The following is a 20,450-nucleotide window of genomic DNA, read 5'->3' on the forward strand; positions in this document are numbered from 1 at the left end:
TTGTGCCTGCATAGCACAGGGGCCGTGTCCCTGGTGCCTGAGTTCCAGCACAGCCCGGGGCACCTCTTTGGAGGCACTGGGGTGGGGGGCCCCCGCTATTCTATCCCCTAGGAAGTCCCCCCAAAACCATGGCAGCAGGGGGAGCTGTGAGAAGAGTCGTGTCCAGGCTGTCCAGTTCGGAGGGCAAGCAGGGAGATGTGGACCCGAAGTGGAACTGGTCGCCTCTGGGGTGGGGGTCACAGGGAGGCCACCCCAGTGTGGGTGAGACAGGCTTTCTCCGGACAGCTTTGCAGTGAGCTCCAGGCACCGAGAAGAGCTTGCTGTGAAAGGGGAGCCTCGTCTGGCCTGGCCGGCAGGGTGGACCCTTGGAGAAGGACACAGCTCAGGCGGGGCACCCTGGTGGGGTGGGTGGAGCAGGGGATGGAGGGGTTCAGGGCTGAGGCCAACCCTGAGCCAACCCTCTTGGCTGTGCTCCCGGAGCCGCCCCAGCTGGATGCCCAGCACCCTGCAGAGGGCACCGTGAACGGTTCTGACTTCGGAGATCTTCAACCACATTTTCTGGGCACCCACTGTGAACCAGCCCCAAGGGGCACAGTAGACAACCTCCCTGCCTTCGCCTGGCTGGTCTAGGTCAGCACTGTCCAAGTGCAGGATAATGTGAGCTGCGAATGTATTCATAAACTTTGTAGCAGCCAGTGATGCTCAGTCGCTCAGCCGTGTCCGACTCTGTGACCCCATGGACCGCGGCACGCCAGGCTTCCCTGTCCATCACCATCTCCCGGAGCTTACTCAAACTCATGTCCATCGAGTCGGTGATGCCATCCAACCATCTCATCCTCTGTCGTTCCCTTCTCCTCCTGCCCCCAATCCCTCCCAGCATCAGGGTCTTTTCTAGTGAGTCAGCTCTTCGCATCAGGTGGCCAAAGTATTGGAGTTTCAGCTTCAGTCCTTCCAGTGAATATTCAGGACTGATTTCCTTCAGGACTGACTGGTTTGACCTCCTTGCAGTCCAAGGGACTCTCAAAGAGTCTTCTCCAACGCCACAGTTTGAAAGCATCAATCCTTCGACACACAGTCTTCTTTACAGTCCAACTCTCACATGACTACTGGAAAAAACCATAGCTTTGACTATATGAATGTTTGTTGGCAAAGTGATGTCCCTGCTTTTTAATATGCTCTCTAGGTTTGTCATAACTTTTTTTCCAAGGAGCGTCTTTTACTTTCAGGACTGCAGTCACCCCCTGAGTGATTTTGGAGCCCCCCAAAATAAAGTCTGTCACTGTTTCCATTGTTTTCCCATCCATTTGCCATGAAGTGATAGAAAAGTCGTTTTGACTTTAAAAAATCTTAAATATGTATTTATTTGAGCTTGTGATCAGTGTAAAAATGACTAGCAGAATAGTTGACATTCCTCTTTCACATTATGTCTTCAGACTCTGGTGTATTTTACACTTTTAGCACGTCTCCATACAGGCCAGCCACATCTCAGGGCCCAGCAATCCCACGTGGCTGGTGGCCGTCGAACTAGACAGCACAGCCCTGGCTTTCCTCCCAGAATCCAGTCCTTCCCGACTCAGTCGGTCCCCCAGGCCCTCGGGGAGCTCGCTGGGCCAGGCTGGGCGTGGAAGGGCTTGACCCTCCATGAGCTCCCAGCTGGGGGCAAAGTCTACACTTGGAGTCTAAGAGCCCCGACCCCAGTCCTCTCCCTCCTCCTGCTCCACGCAGGTCGGGTACATTCTCAGCCCCCACCACCACTCCCCCTGCCCAGCCCTGGTTGCTCCCCAGAATCCCGTCCCGGGCCCCACTCCCAGAGGTTCGGTTTCATGGGTCAGGGGGAGGGGCAAGACATCTGTACTTTTGAAAAAGCTCCTTAGGTATCTCATAGCATTTAGGTGGAAAACCACTGAGGTGTGCAGTTACAGCTTGGCCTTATCAGCGCCTACCCCCCTCCCCCCGTATACCCCTGTATGAAGGCAGCTGGATCCTGGCGATTACTCTTATTCTCCAGGTGGGGAAACTGAGGTCCAGGGAGAGGGAAAGGCTACCCATGGGTGTCAGCTGGAGGAGAATGTGAATTCCTTCCACTCAGCCGTCCTTGAGTTATAATTTGATACCATAAGCATCAAATTATCACGCTTAGTTTGCAGATGAAAGAACTGAGACTCAGGGAAGTAAAGAAATTGGCCCAAGACCACATAGTTCAGTTCAGTCATTCAGTCATGTCCGACTCTTTACGACCCCATGGACTGCAGCACGCCAGACTTCCCTGTCCATCACCAACTCCCAGACCTTGCTCATACTCATGTCCATGGAGTCAGTGATGCCATCCAACCATCTCATCCTCTGTCATGCCCTTCTCCTCCTGCCTTCAATCTTTCCCAGCATCAGGGTCTTTTCAAATGAGTCAGCTCATCACATCAGGTGGCCAAAGTATTAAAGTTTCAGCTTCAGCATCAGTCCTTCCAATATTCATCATTCAGGAATGATTTCCTTTAGGATGGACTGGTTGGATCTCCTTGCAGTCCAAGGGACTCTCAGGGGTCTTCTCCAACACCACAGTTCAAAAGCATCAATTCTTTAGCACTCAGCTTGAAAAGACCACATAGTATTTGGTAGCTAGTAAGTGGCGTTCCAAACATCCTCTAAATTCATGCTTAACACTGGTTCCAGAACCTAACTTTAGAGTTGAGCAGGAAAAATCCCCTCCCAGATGATAAACTTGATACCTCTATTAACACAATCACACTGGCTGTTTTTTTTTTAATCCCCCACAGGTGGGTTTACCTGGGGTCATCCAGGCTTGTGCTTTGGGTTTCCTGAGTTCCCGCAGGGCAGACCCCCCAATTCAAGTCCCTAACTCCCATCCTGTCCCCTATGCGCCCTCCCCAGGACTGGCGCCATCCACGTCGGGGACCGTATCCTGGCCATCAACAGTGTTAGCCTCAAGGGCCGGCCGCTGAGCGAGGCCATCCACCTCCTGCAGGTGGCTGGCGAGACCGTCACCCTGAAGATCAAGAAGCAGCTAGACCGTGAGCCTCACCCCGCACCCTGGGGGCCGTCCAGCCCGCTTAGGGAGAGAGCTCCCTCGGGCACTGTGCCACGCTTTGCGAGCCCAGCCTCACAAGATGGTTACTTACCCCGGGGAGGCGGGAGGGTCCCTGGAGAGATGAGGAGACAAGGCTCAGAGTGATGCCCCGAGGTCACAGGGCCACTGTGGCGCTCTCTGGGCCTGAACCATGCTCTTCATCACCTCCCGCCTCGGCCTCCTGCCTCTGAAGGAGCCTGCTTGTCATCCCTGTGGCTGTCTTTACGTTCCCGTTTCCCCCGTATTTATCCCCTGTGCTTGGCTAGGGAGTGGACGAGAGTCCAGACTTTGGAGCTCTCCTTTGAATCTGGGCTCCTCTGTCGCTCACCATGTGACCTTGGGTGTGCGGTGCAGCCTTCCCAAAGCCTCAGTGTTCCCGTCTGTGAGATGGGTTTGCCCACTAGCCTGCCTCCCACCTCGCCTGCCTCCCACCTCACGTCTCCGCTTGGTCAGCAAGAGGCTCGGGGCACCCAGGGGCCTGTGATTCCCCAAACCAGGCGGAAGCAGGGAAACAGACTGGTTGAACATCTCTGACTCCAAGGTCAGAAGCCAGTGGCGGTGACACCCGCTTTTCCTCCCAGGCCCCCTCGCACCCCGCAAGTCGGGCAGCCTTAGCGAAGCCAGTGATGCGGATGAAGACCCGCCGGAGGCGCTGAAAGGCGGTCTGCTGGCAGCCCGATCGTCGCCCACCGTGCCCAGCGTGGACAGCGCCGTGGAGTCCTGGGGCAGCTCGGCCACAGAGGGTGGCTTTGGGGGCCCAGGTGACGCCTCGGGCCCCTGGACGAGCGCTGTGCTCTCTCGGGCCTTTACAGGGGCCATGCCCTGCCCCTGCCCCGCCTCCTTGCTCCTCCTCGGCTGGCTCCGTCCCTCAGGGACACTTCCTGACGGCAGAGCTGATCGGGCCCAGTCAGCCTTTCTGACGGCCCCTCACCCTCAGAGCATGGACCATAGGCCTTCCTGGGCTTTGATTGGCATCCATGGCACAGAGCTGCCCGTTCAGATCTCCCCCATGAGGCTGAGACTAAGGGGTCTGTCTCCTGCCTCCTCCATTCCCAGCCCGATGGCCAGCACGCAGCAAGCGCCCAATGCTGACTGCATCCCATCAAAGACAGGAAGGCAGAAGCCCCCTGCCGTCCCTCCGGCGAGGCCCGCTTGGGAGGCCACCCCCAGGACGCACGCCCCCACCCCCCGCCCATTGCACATGAGACCCATGGGCGGCCTTGGGGGACGTCTGAATCTTGTGATCTCTGTGACCCAGAACCGCAGGCGACTCCCCAAGGCCCAGCTCAGGGAGGAGTGGGGTGAGGCCTCCAGGTAGTCTCAGGGGCCCTGGGCCCTGGTCATCCCTCACTGCGTGTCTGCTCACTCTGTTTCAGCTTCCCCATCTGCAGCCCTGGGTCAGCATCACCCCGCAGGGCAGGACCTTCAGGGCAGGGAGAAGGGGATGGTTAAGAGTGTGGACCCCTTCTCATGCTGAGCCCCATGGAGCTGGGACAGGGTCCTGGAGGCCTGGCATTCACTCTGCTGATGGTCACGGGGTTCTAGAGTAGGGGCCTTGGGTGGCCCGGCAAGCACAGAGGAGGCAAAGACCTCTCCCAGGCCACCCCGCCAGGCTGGAGGTGGGGCAGGAAGGAGGGCCAGCAGGGCACACGGAGAGGATGCTCGACGCCCTCTCTCTCCGCCTGCCAGGTTCCTACACTCCGCAGGCGGCTGCTCGGGCCGTGACCCCCCAGGAGTGGCGGCCCAGCCGGCTGAGAAGCAGTCCCCCGCCAACCGAGCCCCGGAGGACGAGCTATACCCCAGGCCCTGCCGACGAGAGCTTCCCCGAGGAGGAGGAGGAGGAGGAGGACTGGGAGCCGCCCACGAGGTCTGTGGGGGGCAGGGGTGCACCCCCAGGGGAGGAGGCAGGCTTGGCCTCCCGGCTGGGATGGGCTTAGGGAGCTGGTCCCTGTGCCGGGGCGGTGGGCGCAATGAATGAGTCTTGTGTGGCTCCCGGGAGAGGAGAGCCAGCATGGGGCAGAGCCGTCTTCATTTCAGAAGGCCCATGTCGGGGACGGGGGCACAGCGGAGGCAAGCGGGGCAGGAAGGCAGCCTGGTTGACTCCCCCCACCACCCTGTGTCTGGCGATTGGCTCTTCTTAGAACCTGAGGCGTTGAACCCGGACCCTCCCGACTTGGCCCAGGTGGCGGTGGCCCTCCTGCGGGGACCCCCCGACCCCCGCAGGGTGGCTGTGGTCACGAGTGCCAGCCCTGGGCTGCGGGTATGGTGCTGTTTGTGGCAGTGTCTTCAGAGGGATTCAGCTGCCCACGGCTCCCGCGAGGAGCGATTCCAAGGAGTCCCAGCCGCCCTCTTCCCGTGGCCGAGTTTCCGACCGGGCAGTGCCTGCCGCCGAGGGCGCCGTCCCCTCCCCTTTCTGGGCCGACGCCTGCTCATCCTTCAGACCAGGCTCAAGGTCCCCTCCCCGCGCAGGCTTCCCTGGCTCTCAGAAGGGAGGCAGGCCTCCCTCCGCTGGAAGTGCGCACGAGCCTCCCGGTGGCGCTGGCTGTCTTGGGTCTGCCTATTAACCACCTGGCTGTTGTCTTCTGCGTGGCGCCCTGAGCTCAGCCTGGCACCCAGTAGGTGTTCATGCCCACACGCCGTGAGATCAGGGCCCTCACCTTAGTCCCCTCCATGGCCCTGCGCCCAGGAGAGGGCCTGGCTCAGCGCGTCTGTAGACTCGAACGCAGTGCATGGCCTTGAAGGCTCCGTCTTCTCATCTCTGAAATGGGAAGGCGAGGGGGCCGCCTCTCTTGTATCATCGTCCTGGCGGCTCCCCAGGAGACGAAAGCCTGGGTGCCTTCCTGAGAGGGAGAGAGAGCTTTGCCCACCACAGCACAGTTGATAAGGGCCGGGGCTGTGTCGACAGCAAACGGCGTTGCAGGCGGTGAAGCGTGAAAATGTGGCTTGTCGCGCTCTGATGGGGCCCGGACTCCTGTGATGGAAACTGTGGAGTGCGTGGGGCGCAGCCCGTTCCCCAGCGCGGACCCTCCATCCTCATCCGTCTGTGTCCACGCCGGCTCCAGCTGTGTCTGTCACTGTCCTGCAGTGCCTTGTGTCTGGGCGGGGAGGGGAGGCCAGGGGCTGTCCTCTGGGGCTGCACCATGGATCTCCTCTCTTGTCTGTCTCTCTGTCTGTCTGTCTGTCCGTCTCTCTTCCCAGGCGTCCTGTGTCACCGCTCTCCACCCCGTCTCATCTGTCCCTGTTCTAGCCGCTCACCGCCAGTCCCGGTGGCCCCTCACTGCGTCTCCCCCCCCATTCCGTGTCACCAGCCACTGCCCCGGGGCCCCAGCTCTGCCGCCAAGGACGCCTGCCTTCCAGCCCACCCGCCCGCCCACCCTCTGGCCCCCCCGAGCCCAGCGCAGGGTCCCCAGGGCCCGGAAGATGCCTCAGATCCCCGCCCGCCCGCCCGCCGGGAGTTGACCTTCTCTGGTTCCTACGTTGCAGCCCAGCCCCTGGCCCCGGCCGCGAGGAGGGCTTCTGGCGCACGTTCGGGGAAGCCCTCGAAGACCTGGAGTCGTGCGGTCAGTCAGAGCTGCTGAGGGAGCTGGAGGTACGGGCTTGGGCACCCGGGCGCGTGTGCCCGCGGGAGGCAGCCTGGAGGTGGGACTGTGCTCCCGTGTAGTGCGTGCAAGTGCACGGCCCGGCGTCCTCCGGGGGGAGGTGCTGCACACACGCATGGATGGACACGTGTGCAACGGAGAGCATGTTTGGAGCATGTGTGTGCATGCATGCATGTGAGCACGCTCAGGCATGCACCGTGCAGAGTGTCTTGTCGCAGCACGTGTGCGGGTGTGCACATGTGGATGCATGAGGGCAGCTGTGTGTGTGTGTGTGTGTGTGTGCACACGCGTGTGCACGCACAGTACAGAGGCCTGCATGGCTCTGAGCATGCCCAGAGGAAGCTTCTGGAGGGTAGCATCCGTAACAGCAGGAGGCGAGGGGCCGGGAGATCCACGTTCCCCACGACGGGCAGGCTGCCCGGGGAGACCCGGGCTGGGGGTCGTCCCCGGGTCACTCCTGGAGCGCCTCCCCGCTCCGAGCTCGGCAGCCCACTCTCTTTATCTGCGCTTCTGCCCCATTTGTGCTCCTCGGGCTTCTGGTCGACGTGCGTTTCTCTGTTCGTCTTGCCAGTTACTGGGCTCTTCAAAGAATCGGCTTTTAGTTTTGTGCGTCTTTCTCACGTTTCATTGGTTCTTTGTCTTGCCCTTTTTCATGTTTTGCTTCCACATTCCCTTCCTTCTACTTCACCTGTGTTTTAAGCCCTGACACTCTTCCTGGTTTCTCAACTCCTTAAGTTTTCAATCTTTATTGTTTCCTAACATTTAAAGATACGAATTTACCTGTAAGCCCTTGGTTGACTGCATCCCATAAACTTTAAGTTGTGGCACTTTTAAGGTCTGTTCAATTCCTAATGTTTAAAAAATGTCCGTTGTAATTTTTAGTGAAGCCCTTTAATTACACTTCTAGAAGTGGGGTGTTTGGTTTTGGAACTCCATATGTGTGGTTTTATTTTTTGATGCCAACTTTAAAACCAGTTCACACTGGGTTGTGACAGTGCTTTCAACTTGATACTAACTCTTGGGATTTTTTATAAGACTTCTTTCTTGGTGGCCAAGGACGTGATCAGCTTTAGTATCTGTTTCGGGTACACTCGCAAACGTTTGCTGACGGCAAATAGAGCCGAAAGTGTCTGAGTGGAGGGCTGTGTCCCCTCAGGCGTCCATCATGACAGGCGCCGTGCAGAGCGTGGCCCTGGAGGGCGGGCCCCGCCACCGGCCCTGGAGGAGGAGCCGGGAGCTACGAGCCTCCCCCGAAGGGACGCAGGAGCTGCTGCCGCCACCGCCCGTGGAGATGCACAAGGTGGGTGCTGGGGGTCGGGGTGCGCGGGAGGCCCGGGCGCATGTCCCGATGCTGCGGAGACTGGCCATGGCCCCAGGTGGACCCCACTCCTCTCCAGGCTTCGCTCTCCTCCACCAGTAAAACACAAGATTAGGTCGGAGGTAGAGTTTTCCAAAACTCCTGCCATTTGGCAGAAACACACACACACATCCATCCATGCACTTGTGTGTGCACACACACACACCTGTGATGCTTTTGTTTACGTGGACTCACTTTTATCCCACTTAAGTTATTGTGTGTGAGTGTATATAGTATATAAGCTTGTAGTGTGTGTGTGGTATATATATATATATATGTATGGCACTGGTGGTTTAGTTGCTCAGTCGAGTCCAATTCTCTGTGACCGCTTGGACTGTAGCCCACCAGGCTCCTCTGTCCGTGGGATTCTCCAGGCAAGAATGCTGGAGTGGGTTGCCACTTCCCATTCCAGGGGATCTTCCCGACCTGGGGATCGAAACTGCGTCTCTTGCGTCTCCTGCATTGGCAGGCAGATTCATTACCACTAGCGTCACCAGGGAAGCCCATGTATGTGTATGTGTGCATGTATATCACTGCCTCACAGGAAAGGCCAGCGTTTTTGTCAGCTATAGGCTACAGTCTAGGAAAATAAAACACACGGGGAAAAGAGACCTCTCGCCCCAGATCGCCTTCAGAAGGCTCTGAGCGCTGTGGGGAACGGGGCAATGGGCAGTGTCAGAGGCTGGTGGAAGCACATGGCCACCTCCGGAGGCTTTGTTCTGGGGTGGAAGTGGGAAGACTGCAAAGGGATGGAGAGGGACTCTGTTCCCATGGCTTCCGCGGTGACTGAGTGCTGCAGAAGGACGGCCCCAGAGGTGGGGGGGCAGCCGGGTGGGCCGGGGCTGAGTCCCAGAAGCATCCGACGCCAGCCCAAGGGCCTTGGGCAGCTGTGGGAAGCTGGGGGCAGCTCGGGGCTCCAGAGGTCCCCTCCTCCTGCTGCCCCCAGGTGACGCTGCACAAGGACCCCATACGGAGTGACTTCGGCTTCAGCGTCTCAGACGGCCTCCTGGAGAAGGGCGTCTACGTCCACACCGTGCGCCCTGATGGGCCGGCCCAACGTGGGGGTCTCCGGCCCTTCGACCGGGTTCTCCAGGTAACACCGGCGTGGGAGTACCTTTGATGGAGTGGTGTTCCCTAGCCCCAGGGTGGGGAGAAAGCCCAACATCTGCCCTGGCTGAGTGGCCTTGGGCAGGCGGCTTCCCGTCTCTGAGAGCCAGCTTCTTCATCTGAGAGAAGGGGCTGACCGCACGGGTGTATCGGTGAGGCTAGGCTGAGTTATGCTGCAGTAGCAAACAACCCCACATCTCAGTGGTTTTTCGGTATTTCTTTCCTAAAATTGTTTCTTTTTAGTTTTGGCTGGGCTGGCTCTTGGTTGCTGTGCGGAGGCTTTGTCTCGTGGGGGCGCGTGGACGCCTCACTGCGGTGGCTTCTGCCGCTGCAGGGCCTAGATGCCAGGATATGCTGGTGGCTCCAGTACTTGGAGCAGGCTCAGTACTTGGAGTATGCAGGCTCTAGAGCGCTGGCTCGGTGGTTGGGGCATGCTGGCTTAGTTGCCCTGTGGCATGTGGGATCTTCCTGGACCAGGGATGGAACCCAGGTCCCCTGCATTGGCAGGCAGATTTTTAACCACTGGACCAAGAGAAGTCACCAAATCTCAGTGATTTAATGCACGTGAACATTTATTTATCGCCTCTCCTATAATACATCCACCGCGGGTCTTGTGGAGGCTCCACCCTCTAGGAAATGCCCCAGACGCCATGGCAACTAAGTCATGCGATCTCACAGCAAGGGAGCCTGGGAGATGTGAGTGGGCACACCCTTGCCCGTGCCCCACTTTCTGGGCAGGAGGCTCAGCATGTGGTCTGCTTGTGATGTTAAAAAATAAAGGAGAAGCAGGTGCAGGTGTTGGAGGGTGAAGGATGCGCGGAAGGGCTGACAGAGTTAAATGGGAGTGCCTGCCTCTGTGTCAGCGTTCAGACTGACCGTGTGTCCGGGCCGGGCAGGGTCTGGGTGTTGGGAAAGCCTCACCCACTTGAGCCCAGGCTGAGTGGATGCCGTCTGCCCCGTGGCTGTGTGTGTGCAGGTCAACCACGTTCGCACGCGGGACCTTGACTGCTGCCTGACCGTGCCGCTCCTGGCTGAGGCGGGCGATGTCGTGGAGCTGGTCATCAGCCGCAACCCGCTGGCCCAGACCAGCCGGTCCCCGCGGGCGCCCGGCCCCAGCGGCCCACGGATGCTCTGAACTCGGCCCGTGATCTGGACATCCGGGAAGATCCTGGCTCCCACGCCTGCAGCCGGACTGGAGAAGTGGCCACCCGCCTGTCCGCCTGCCATCTGAGCAGGCTCGGACCGGACTTTGTCCTCCAGATCTGTGGTGGCGGGAGTCCGGGCCTGTTGCAGCGACATAGAGGTCTTTCTCCAACTGGGCCTCTGAGATGCGCCGGGGCAGGGCAGGGCGCCCAATGGAGGTGAAGGCAGGTCGCTCAGCCAGGAGTGAAGGGGCTACTCCAGGTCCCTGCAGGCCCCTTGGAAGCGCGTCCAACGTGGGACAGCTCAGCGCCACACAGGGAGTGATCGCCCAGCAGAGGTGTGGAGCTGAGTGACTGCAGGGCAGGAGTGAGCTCCCTGTCTCAGGAGGTGAGCAAGAGGAGCCGATCCCAGCTGCGCGGTCGCAGGCAGGGATGTGCAGCTTCTCGGGGATGGTTAGTTTCCCCTCAGGGGAGCATCTAGGGTGAGGCTGGGGCTACTTGATCTGGACGGCCTCCCGCCAGGAAAGACGGAAGGGGGCCAGCCTCCTTCTCTCCAGAATCTGGGTCCGGAGCTCACCAGCTCACCCTCCCCTGCTTCACTTAGGAGACTCGGAGCCAGGGAGTCTGGAGTGCCAGGCCCTCTGAGCAGTTATTCCATTTCTGAGACTCTGGTCGAAGCCTCTGTGGCTTGCGATCACATTTCTGGGCCCGTTGGGTGAGCTTTTGCAAAGCAGGCGTCAGGCTGTCCGCCTCTCCCGCTGCTTTCATAGGCCGCGTGGCCATTGCCCCGAACGAGTGCACCCCTCTCAGCCCAGGCCCCTCAGGGCGGGAGGGAGTCGTTTTCGGACCGAAGTCCCAGGTGTGTTCCACTCAGCTGCTGTGCCCGTGAAGATGGGGAACCTTGGAAACAGGGTGCGTGTGAGGGGATCCAGCTCCTCACCAGGTCAGCAGAGCAGGGGACAGAAGCAGATGGAGAGACCGGGGGAGCGGGGGGAGACGGGCCGTTCCTTCTCACTCCTGGGGGCGACCGTGTCCAAAGGGGTCATGCAGGGAAGTTGATTCTCGCTTGAAAATCTGGAAGCACCAGCATCGCTTAAAATGGTTTTCCTTGTGTTCTGCTACCTTTCGGTTTGGACAAGGGCCCGGGACATCTCCCTGGAGGTCAGGGCTGTCCCCGCCACCCGTCCCGGGGATGGAGATGGGCAGAAAGCATTCAGCCAGGTCTCCAGCTGTGCTTGGACCCTGCCCAGCCCTTAACAGGGTCCCAGGAAAACAGGCACTGCCCGCCCGCACCTTCCACCTCGCACCCCTGTGTCCCCAGAATAACGCTCTTCCCCTCGAGGGGCTTGGTGAGGACCCCAGAGCTGTGCGGTTTGCACGCTGGGTCCCTGCGCGTTGCCGTGTCCCCCTGCGGGCTGACCCCTCTGCACGATTAGGGTGGGGACGGTCTCAGAGCCGTCTCTGCCTGTTGGACGGCAGCTGAGGAAGACGTGCCCTGAACCCGGCCAGCCTCCGCATCCTCGGGCTGAGGACTCCACCGCTACCCCAGACGTCTGCAGCCGGGTCCCATGGGTGAGCCTCCTGGCCGCGGCCGGCCTTCTCATATGCAATATTCCTCTGTCTTCTCACGGGACTGGTCACCCCAGAATCGATGTTTCCTGACCCCCGTCTCCCCGGTGAGCGTCCTGCCTGCCTATGCATTTTCAGTACAGCCCGCCCGCCGCGATGTGCCCCTCCCACCCCCTAAAAGCTGTATTTTTCTCTGGCTGAGATTAGAGCATATTCCTTGTAAAGTATTTTTCTACAAGGGGTTTTCTTAGGGCTCTCGGGAAGCACAACGTGACGAGGGGTGCCAAACCATAAAGGCCATTTGGGGTCTGTCTGGGGACATGTGTGTACAGACCTCGCCCCCCAAGTTGCAACGACTTGGGGGTTGGGTGGGAGAGTGCTGTTGGGGTGATTTTTTAAAAAAAATAAAACTATTTACAACCACCTGGATTAAGGTGTCTGCTTTAATAAATAAATCATTTGCTTGCGATTCCTCTCCCATTTATGGATGATGTTTTGCACAACACAAGGAAAAGTAATTGTTAAAATTTTTATGGAACCTCAAAAGACCCAGAATTGCAAAAAGCAATCCCAAAGAGAACGTACGACAAGGCATAAGCCTCCCAAACTTTACACAGCCCTGCAAAGCTATGGTCATCAAACAGCGTGCCACGGTCCCAGAAATGGACACAGATCAATAGACGTGATTACAGGCTCACAGATCAACCCACAGACGTCTGATCGATTGGTCTTCCACAAAGGAGACAAAATACACAGGAAAAAGACACCATAATCCCAATACTTTTACACACTGAAGCTGTCACGGGCAATGTCCACAAGGCGGCAGCCTTTCTTCACACCTCCTGTGCTTTTACTGGGGAACCAGAGCCTTTGGGGACGGGCTCTTCATGCAGAGTGTGCCTGAGCAAACAGCCGTGGGCGTGTGTCCTGCCACTTACGCCCCCTTAAGATTCAACCCAAGACAAAAAAGCCCCAAGCCTTGCACAAATGGCCTCAGCGGCCGGTGGTTCGCAGGAGGGGTAGCTCGGAGGGAGGAGGCTGAAGCGGGGACCCGACACCAGGACACGCAGAGGCTGCGTGAGTTCTTTTAAACTCCTCCTGGCCAGAAGGTCCACTGTCGTTCAGGGGCGCCAAGCTTGCTTTAGCTGTAGGACGGTCTGCCTAGACCTGGAGACTGCGGTCGTGTCAGGAGCAAAACAGATGTGCTCCACGAGCAAAGTGGGGCTCTGTTGCAAGCGCACGCACCCCAGGCCTCTTAGCCCCAGTGCAGTTCAGCCACGGGACCCTGCTGGCTCAGGCTCCAGGGATGTAATACCAACCAGCCCAAGACAAGGAGGACAGAGCATTATGCAAGGCCTTTTCTTTTATTACTTTTTTTCCCCAATTTCACTTTTACGACATGTTGGAGTATATTTGATTTACAGCGTTTTTGTTTTCAATGTACAGCAGCTTGACTGACTTACGGCTCAGTTCAGCCGCTCAGTCGTGTCCTGCTCTTGGGAACCCATGGACCGCAGCACGCCAGGCCTCCCTGTCCATCACCACCTCCCAGAGCCTACTCAGACCCAGGTCCACCGAGTCGGTGACGCCACCCAGCCATCTCACCCTCTGTCGTCCCCTTCTCCTCCTGCCCTCAGTCTTTCCCAGCATCAGGGTCTTTTCCAGTGAGTCATCTCTTCCCATCAGGTGGCCAAAGTAGTGGAGCTTCAGCTTCAACATCAGTATTATATTATATATATTATACTACATATTACATAAAACATGCAATATAATATAGTATATATTATATTAATATATCAATATACATATATGTATATTAATATATAGTAACATAATATATTAATTATATAATATGATTATATAATATATAAAATATATTTACATATATGATCATATATTTAATTATATGAAAATATTATCAAATATAAAAATATATCAAAATATATAATTACATATTTATATATAATATATAAATATAATTATATATAATTATATTTAAATATATTTATATTATATATCATAATATATAAAATATGTAATATATTACATAATATATGTTATATATAATTATATAAATGTATTTAAATATATAATCATATATTAATATATGCTTATATATAAACTGTATATACATATATAATATATTATAGTATTATATTATATCATATATTATAATATATAATATAGAAATATATTTATATATTATATCACTATATTATATATATTATGTTATTTTATATAATATATATGTATATGTATGTATATGTATATATGTATGTGTATATGTATATATAATATATATTATATACATTATATGTATTATAATATGATATATTATATATAATGATATATATATTTAAATATATGATTATATATAATATACAAATATTTATATATAATTACATAATATGATATAATATATATTAGACATATTATGTATTAGACATATTATGTCTAATATTAGACATATTAGACATATTATTTTAGACATTATATAGACATATAATTAGACATTATATTAGACAATATATTAGACATATTATGTCTAATATATATTATATCATATTATGTAATTATATATAAATATACATTAATTATATATAATATATATACATATATATTATATATAAATATATATTTGATATATTTAAATATATTATATATATTATATAATATATAACATAATATAATATATTTATATTGTATATATTTATATATTTAATATAATATAAATGTATTTATAAATACATAAATATAAATAAAGTTATATATATTTATATTAATATATATTATATATTAATATATATTTAAAATTATATATAAATATATTTGAATATATATTACATATGGTATCTATTATATTATTAATTATATATATATTATATGGTGTCAGTATAGCATTCAGGACTGATTTCCTTTAGAATGGACTGGTTTGATCTCCTTGATTTACACACAGAGCAGATCCTTCACTTTCGAATTCTTTTGCCAGTGAGGATCCCGGAGGTCTGAGGAGCATTCCGTGTGCTGAATCTCAGGTCCTTCTGTTGTAGCCCAGCATTCCGGGAAACAAACTCATCAGAAGGACGATGCAGATAGTGGAGTGCAGTTTATTACACCGGCGGGCCCAAGGCCGAGTCTCCTCCTAGCCAAGGACCCCGACCAGCATTTGTGAAAACCTTTTATACCCCATGTGTGCGCGTCTGAACCCGCCACCCCAAATCCCTTGAGGCTTACAAAAGAAGGGTCAGTACAATCACAGTCACCCCATCACGCACGTGTTACGTGTTCAGTTAATAATCAATAAGCCCGCGGTTACATTCCAACCAGTTAATAACCGATAAGCCTGCGGTTACATTCCGATAGGTACTGTCCGGAGGCAGGGGTGATTAGAGTATGTTTCCTCTTAGGCCGTGAGTAACCTGGATACGATCTTCACGGTTCCCCTGCCCAGAGGGGTCTTATCCTGCTGTTGTGGTTTCCATAGGGACTTACGCAGAGTTCAGAGTCCACTGGAGAGGCGGCCAAGCATGATCAGCATGGACAGGCCTGAGATGGGGTCCAGGCCCTATGAATTCCTTCTTCACTTCTATATTATCTATTATATCCACACACGCGCACAAGACTTCCCTGGTGGCTCAGAGGGTAGAAGCGTCTGCCTGCATTGCGGGAGACCCAGGTTCGATCCCTGGGTTGGGAAGATCCCCTGGAGAAGGAAATGGCAACCCACCCCAGTACTCTTGCTTGGAGAATCCCATGGATGGAAGGGTGTGGTAGTCTACAGTCCATGGGGCCGCAAAGAGTCGGACACAACTGTAGTGACTTCACTACATGCACATATACATATTTCTCTGTATATATCAATCCAGACCTCCTAACTTATCGCTCCACCTTCACCTCCGTTTCTGTAACCCTACTTTTCTGGCTGAAGTCTCTGAGCCACTGTCTTTTGCAAAGTCGGTCTCTTCCGCCTGTGCTTCAGCCCCATCTGCGTGTGATAGCGTGTCTGACTGGCCCTCCTCTGTGTAAAGTAGTTCAGTTGGTGGAGGGTCTCCGTGGGTGCGTCCCCTTTTCTGGCTAGTAGTCTGTCATCTATTTCTACCACAACTTCCTTTTCCACTCGTTTCCAGGCAGACAGTTTCCTGGTTGCTCTGCATGGGCACAGGGAAACAGCGCTGCCGTGAAGGCTGGTGCATTCTTTTCCAGTTAGAGCTTTCTCTGGACATACACCCGGGAGAGAAAATCGCAAATCATGGGCCTATTCTGCTGTAAGCGTCGTGCAGGATGTTGGAGAGCGTTTTATGGTGGCTCTTAGCAACGCACATTCCCAACAACAGTGCAGGAGGGTTCCTTTCCTCCTTGCGCGCTCCAGCAGTTCCTGTTTGTAGACTTTTAGTGAATGGACCTCCTGCTTGTAGGAGTGACCCCTCTTTTGTAGGTTTGCTTGGCATTCCCCTAAATATTAGGGATCTTGAGCATATTGGGGTATAGTTTATTTACTTATTTCTCTATCACCAGTGTGAGTATATTTCGCTCTTCAAATTGACCTCCTGAAAGTCATCCGAGATTCGAATCCTTTTAGCATTTTCTACCGCAGGCTATTTCCTGAGAATAGGGTTATTGACACAACCCAGGCCTTGTGAATCAGAAGGGAAAATAAACTTGCTGTCGAGTTGTTGTTAGAGGAAGCGTCCAAGAGGTCGCAGCACTTCGTGACGCGCACCTCTGGTCCTTGGGGCCTCCAGCCAGAGGGAAAGGCAGCTTCCCGGGCTGGGAGTGAGCGGGGAACGTGCGTGTCTCATTAGTCCCCCTAAGACGTCACCAGCAGGCCCTTCAGGACTGATCACGGTGAGGGCCCTGTACCCTGCTGAGGCCGCTCGTTGCCTAGGGAGCTGTACCGTCAGGAAGGAGGCTCGCGCTGGGAAGCCCAGCACCCGGAGAGGTGGAGGCCAAGTGACTCCTGCCTCCAAGATCCTCACTGCCTGGATGCTGTCGGAACTCTGGGCCGAGCCAGAGCCGAGCAGGCAGGAGCGGTGTCCTGAGGGGCTGCTAGGCTGTGTGGACACTCACTTGGTCCAGGCTGGGCCCCAAGGATGGGTTTCGCAGCCCAAGTCAGGGAGGTGGGAGGAAAGAAAGGAGGCATGGCTTCCCTTCCCTTCCCTTCCCTTTCCATTCCTTCCTTCCTTCTTTCCTCTCACGTCCGGCTGATGCGCTCCTGCAGTGGATTTGCAGTGTTGCACTTGTTCTCAGGGTCCAGCCGCCTGATTCAGGTCTGACTTTTCCACAGAGTCTGTCTAGTCTAGTCTGTTTTGGGCAGAGCTCATTGCAGAAGGCCGAGCAGCGAGCTGAGCACCAGGTGCTGGTCCGCTATGTAAGCCGCAGGTTTTCTGTGCAAATCCGGAAGGAAGCAGATCCCCTCTGGGCAGTACTGATCACAGATTTCTGTTAGAGGTTAGACAGAGATTTCTGTGTGTATGCGGAAGAAGGAAGGAGGAGGGTTCTTTCCATCCCTTTTCCCTCATATGCAGAGAGACCTGTATCAGGGAGAGAGAAACCACCAGGGTTGGAGCACATCGCTGGGCCTTCTCAAATAAGCGCTGCGGCCAAAGCCTCCCCAGAAGTAAGGGATCGATACCCTCCTGGAGGCCTGGGGCCTGCATCGGGCGGCGGCGCATTGGGAGCCGCGCGCTGCTCAGGTCACCTCTCCTCCACCAGACGCCGGCGGGACCTTCAGCCCGCAGCACGTGGGTGATGAAAGGGGAGGAAACGCCTCTTCTCGCCCCGCGCCCTCCCTGCCTCGGGCTGCTGGGCTGTCCCTGGGGCCGGAGCCGCCGGCGCCCCCTGTCTGCACGCAGCTCGCTGGGGACGGCCTGGCAGCGGGGCCTCGGTGAGCGGCCGCGCTAACTTCCGGAGTGTCCTCTGCCCGGGTTGAGAGCAGAGTCTGCATGGGACCCGGGCGGGAGCGCCACCGAGCCTGCGCTTGTCCTGGGGTCGCCCCCACGCCTCCTTCCTGGGCGTGCAGCCTCCAAAGCCCTCAGCAGGGTGCTGTGTCCAAGGCGGGCACTCGTTCCGAGATGGGAGGTGCGAATCATTGGGAGAATTAGTGAGTGCGTCCTCGGGCGCATCCCACTCCCATCCACAATCCAGAAGTCCACCTTGCCTGAGGCTCCGAGCGGTTGTCTCAGGAATCAGGACAGTGCTGCCCTCGTGTGGACACTTTCTGTAACTACACCCTGCGCTCTGCTGCCTCGGGGTCCTCTCACCCACAAGGCCCAGGGGGGACTCTGAAAACAGCTGACCACTTTCCCGAAAGCTCTAGTTGCCTCAGAACAAAGGTGGGCACGGAAAAGTTCTGCCGCCGTGTTGACAATTCCTGTAGCCACCAGCTGATTACACGTGTCTACTTGAACGGCTCACTCCCAAGGCCTGGGGGGACTAAGGACAGCTGCCCTGAGGATACATCCTGCCTAGGTAATGCAAAAATAAAAATTCCAAGAGCACCGACTTTCAAAAAGCCCAGTGCTGGTGGCCAGTTATCCTCATGCCCTTTAGGGAATAAAGTACCCCAAAGATCCACCCCAAAACAAGATCTCAGCATCCCTACTTGCTGTAGGAATGTCGATCCAAAGAGCAAAGAGAAATCGCATCCCACCTGTCATAATGGACATCCTCAAAACCTACAGATACTAAATGCGGGAGACAGCCGGGAGGAAAGGGAACTTCCCTATGCTGTGGGCCAGGTCCAGTGTGACGGACGGTGTCGAAATGCCACACGCACAAAATTACTATCAAGAGAGGCTAGCCTTAGGATCTGAGATTCCCATACGTGGGCCTGTATCTTGAGAAACCGTCATTCAAAAAGACACTTGCCCCCGATCCTTCACAGTCACGCTGCGCACAGTATGAAAGCACAGAACCAGCAAAATCTCTGACAGATTAAAGCTTAAAGGACACAGGTGCAGAGAGATGACGGGGTGCCCTTAATCCCAGCTGCCCTCAGCACATGCCCTGGGGTGAGTGCTGCAGAAATCATTTCCAAACGCAAGTGACTCAAGACGCCAACTGGCACCGGTAAATTTTCTTCACACACTTTAAGGAAAAAGAAAAAAAAAATCAACCGAAAACTCCACCACAGGGCCAGATGCTCAGTATCCTTAACTCCTGCAGGCAAGCCAATCAACATGATGGGAAATTAAATCCCACCAGTCAGAATGGCCATCCTCACAAGTCTACAGACAATAAATGGGGGAGAGAGTCTGGAGGAAGGGGAACCCCCATCCACTCTAGGCGGGCATGTACATGGGCAACGCCAGTCTAAGGGACAGTTTCCCAATGCCTGAGAAAAATACCGAGGGGCTAAGCCCAGGGTGTGATTCACCCACAGCGTGGCCTGGACCCCCCAAAATCCATCACTCAAAAATACACACACAGCCCAACACGCACTGCAGCGCTGGTTACAGTGGCCACGACAGAGAAACGGCAGATTACGCTCCGACAGATAAGCTTTGGGACACGTGGCACTCACGTACGGCGAACGGTTACTCAGCCACCAGAAACCGCCGCTGAACTTGTGAAATGCTACCCCCGGCAGCCACAGGGATGGAGTCTGAAGGTCCCTCTCTAAGTGAAGTCAGCGAGACAGAGGGTGACAAGACCATATCGTGTCCCTTTGAGGAGAAATGAAGAAAGAGACGCAGAACAAGTAATTTACAACTGAAGAGCGTCCCTGGGAATCCAAAGGGCTCCCCCCAGAATTGAAGGGTCCGATGTGAATCAGGGTGTCGGGACTAACATAGACGCAGCAGTCTGCACTCTAATAGATAACTAAAAGGGTCATCTCCTTCCTTCCACGGACACACAGACATCTGCACCTCTAACACACACACAGGAATCTGAAACTCGAAGAGAGAATCCACAGGATTAGCTCATTCCTCCTTCTTTTCCCCCTCGTTTCTGCAGTGCTCTGCAAGGACCTGCGTCCAGCACTCTGCCCCACCTTCTGCAATCATCTCTCTGGTAAAAGAATCCAAAAAAGAATAGAATAGATAGACTCCATGGTGGTTTGCTTGCTAAACTGTATCCGACTCTTGCGACCCCATGGACAGTAACCTGCCAGACTCCTCTGTCCATGGGATTGTCCAGGCAAGAATACTGGAATGGGTTGCCATTTCCTTCTCCAGGGAATCTTATAACACAGGTAACTAATGAAAACCTACTGTATAGCACAGTGAGGTCTACTCAATCTTCTCTGGTGACGTAACTGGGAAGGAAATCCAAAAATAGGGCATGTACATATATATATAGAGAGAGAGAGAGCCAATTCATTGGCTATGCAGCAGAAACGCACGTGGCATTGTAAAGCAGCTATACTGCAATAAAAAGTCATTTTTATAAAAGTCTACAGACAATGGTTGTGGGCGAGGACCTGGATAAAAGGGAACCCTCCCGGACTGTTGGTGGGCACGTGCACTGGTGACCACCACTATGGAGCAAAGTGTTTGGGTTTTTTGGAAAAACTAAAAAGACAACTACTCGATGATCTGGCAATCCCTCTCTTGGGCATATAACCAGAGAAACCGTAATTTGAAAAGACA

The 20,450-nt window shown here is 54.2% G+C and overlaps 1 protein-coding gene across 2 annotated transcripts in view; it reads left to right on the plus strand.

Moving 5' to 3' along the window:
* Nucleotides 1–12,328, plus strand: part of GRIP2 (glutamate receptor interacting protein 2) — a 60,048-nt gene extending 47,720 nt beyond the window's left edge. For both annotated transcript variants that reach the window (XM_065933980.1, XM_065933981.1), the window contains exons 18-24: nucleotides 2,890–3,029; nucleotides 3,667–3,846; nucleotides 4,775–4,952; nucleotides 6,569–6,674; nucleotides 7,841–7,984; nucleotides 8,988–9,134; nucleotides 10,125–12,328. In XM_065933980.1, the coding sequence (XP_065790052.1) occupies nucleotides 2,890–3,029; nucleotides 3,667–3,846; nucleotides 4,775–4,952; nucleotides 6,569–6,674; nucleotides 7,841–7,984; nucleotides 8,988–9,134; nucleotides 10,125–10,283 (1,054 nt within the window). In that variant the 3' untranslated portion in view covers nucleotides 10,284–12,328. The remainder of the gene's footprint in view (nucleotides 1–2,889; nucleotides 3,030–3,666; nucleotides 3,847–4,774; nucleotides 4,953–6,568; nucleotides 6,675–7,840; nucleotides 7,985–8,987; nucleotides 9,135–10,124) is intronic.
* The last annotated feature ends 8,122 nt before the right edge of the window (nucleotides 12,329–20,450 follow it).

Source organism: Muntiacus reevesi, chromosome 4, assembly GCF_963930625.1.
Source record: "Muntiacus reevesi chromosome 4, mMunRee1.1, whole genome shotgun sequence".
Classification (NCBI taxonomy): Eukaryota; Metazoa; Chordata; class Mammalia; order Artiodactyla; family Cervidae; genus Muntiacus; species Muntiacus reevesi.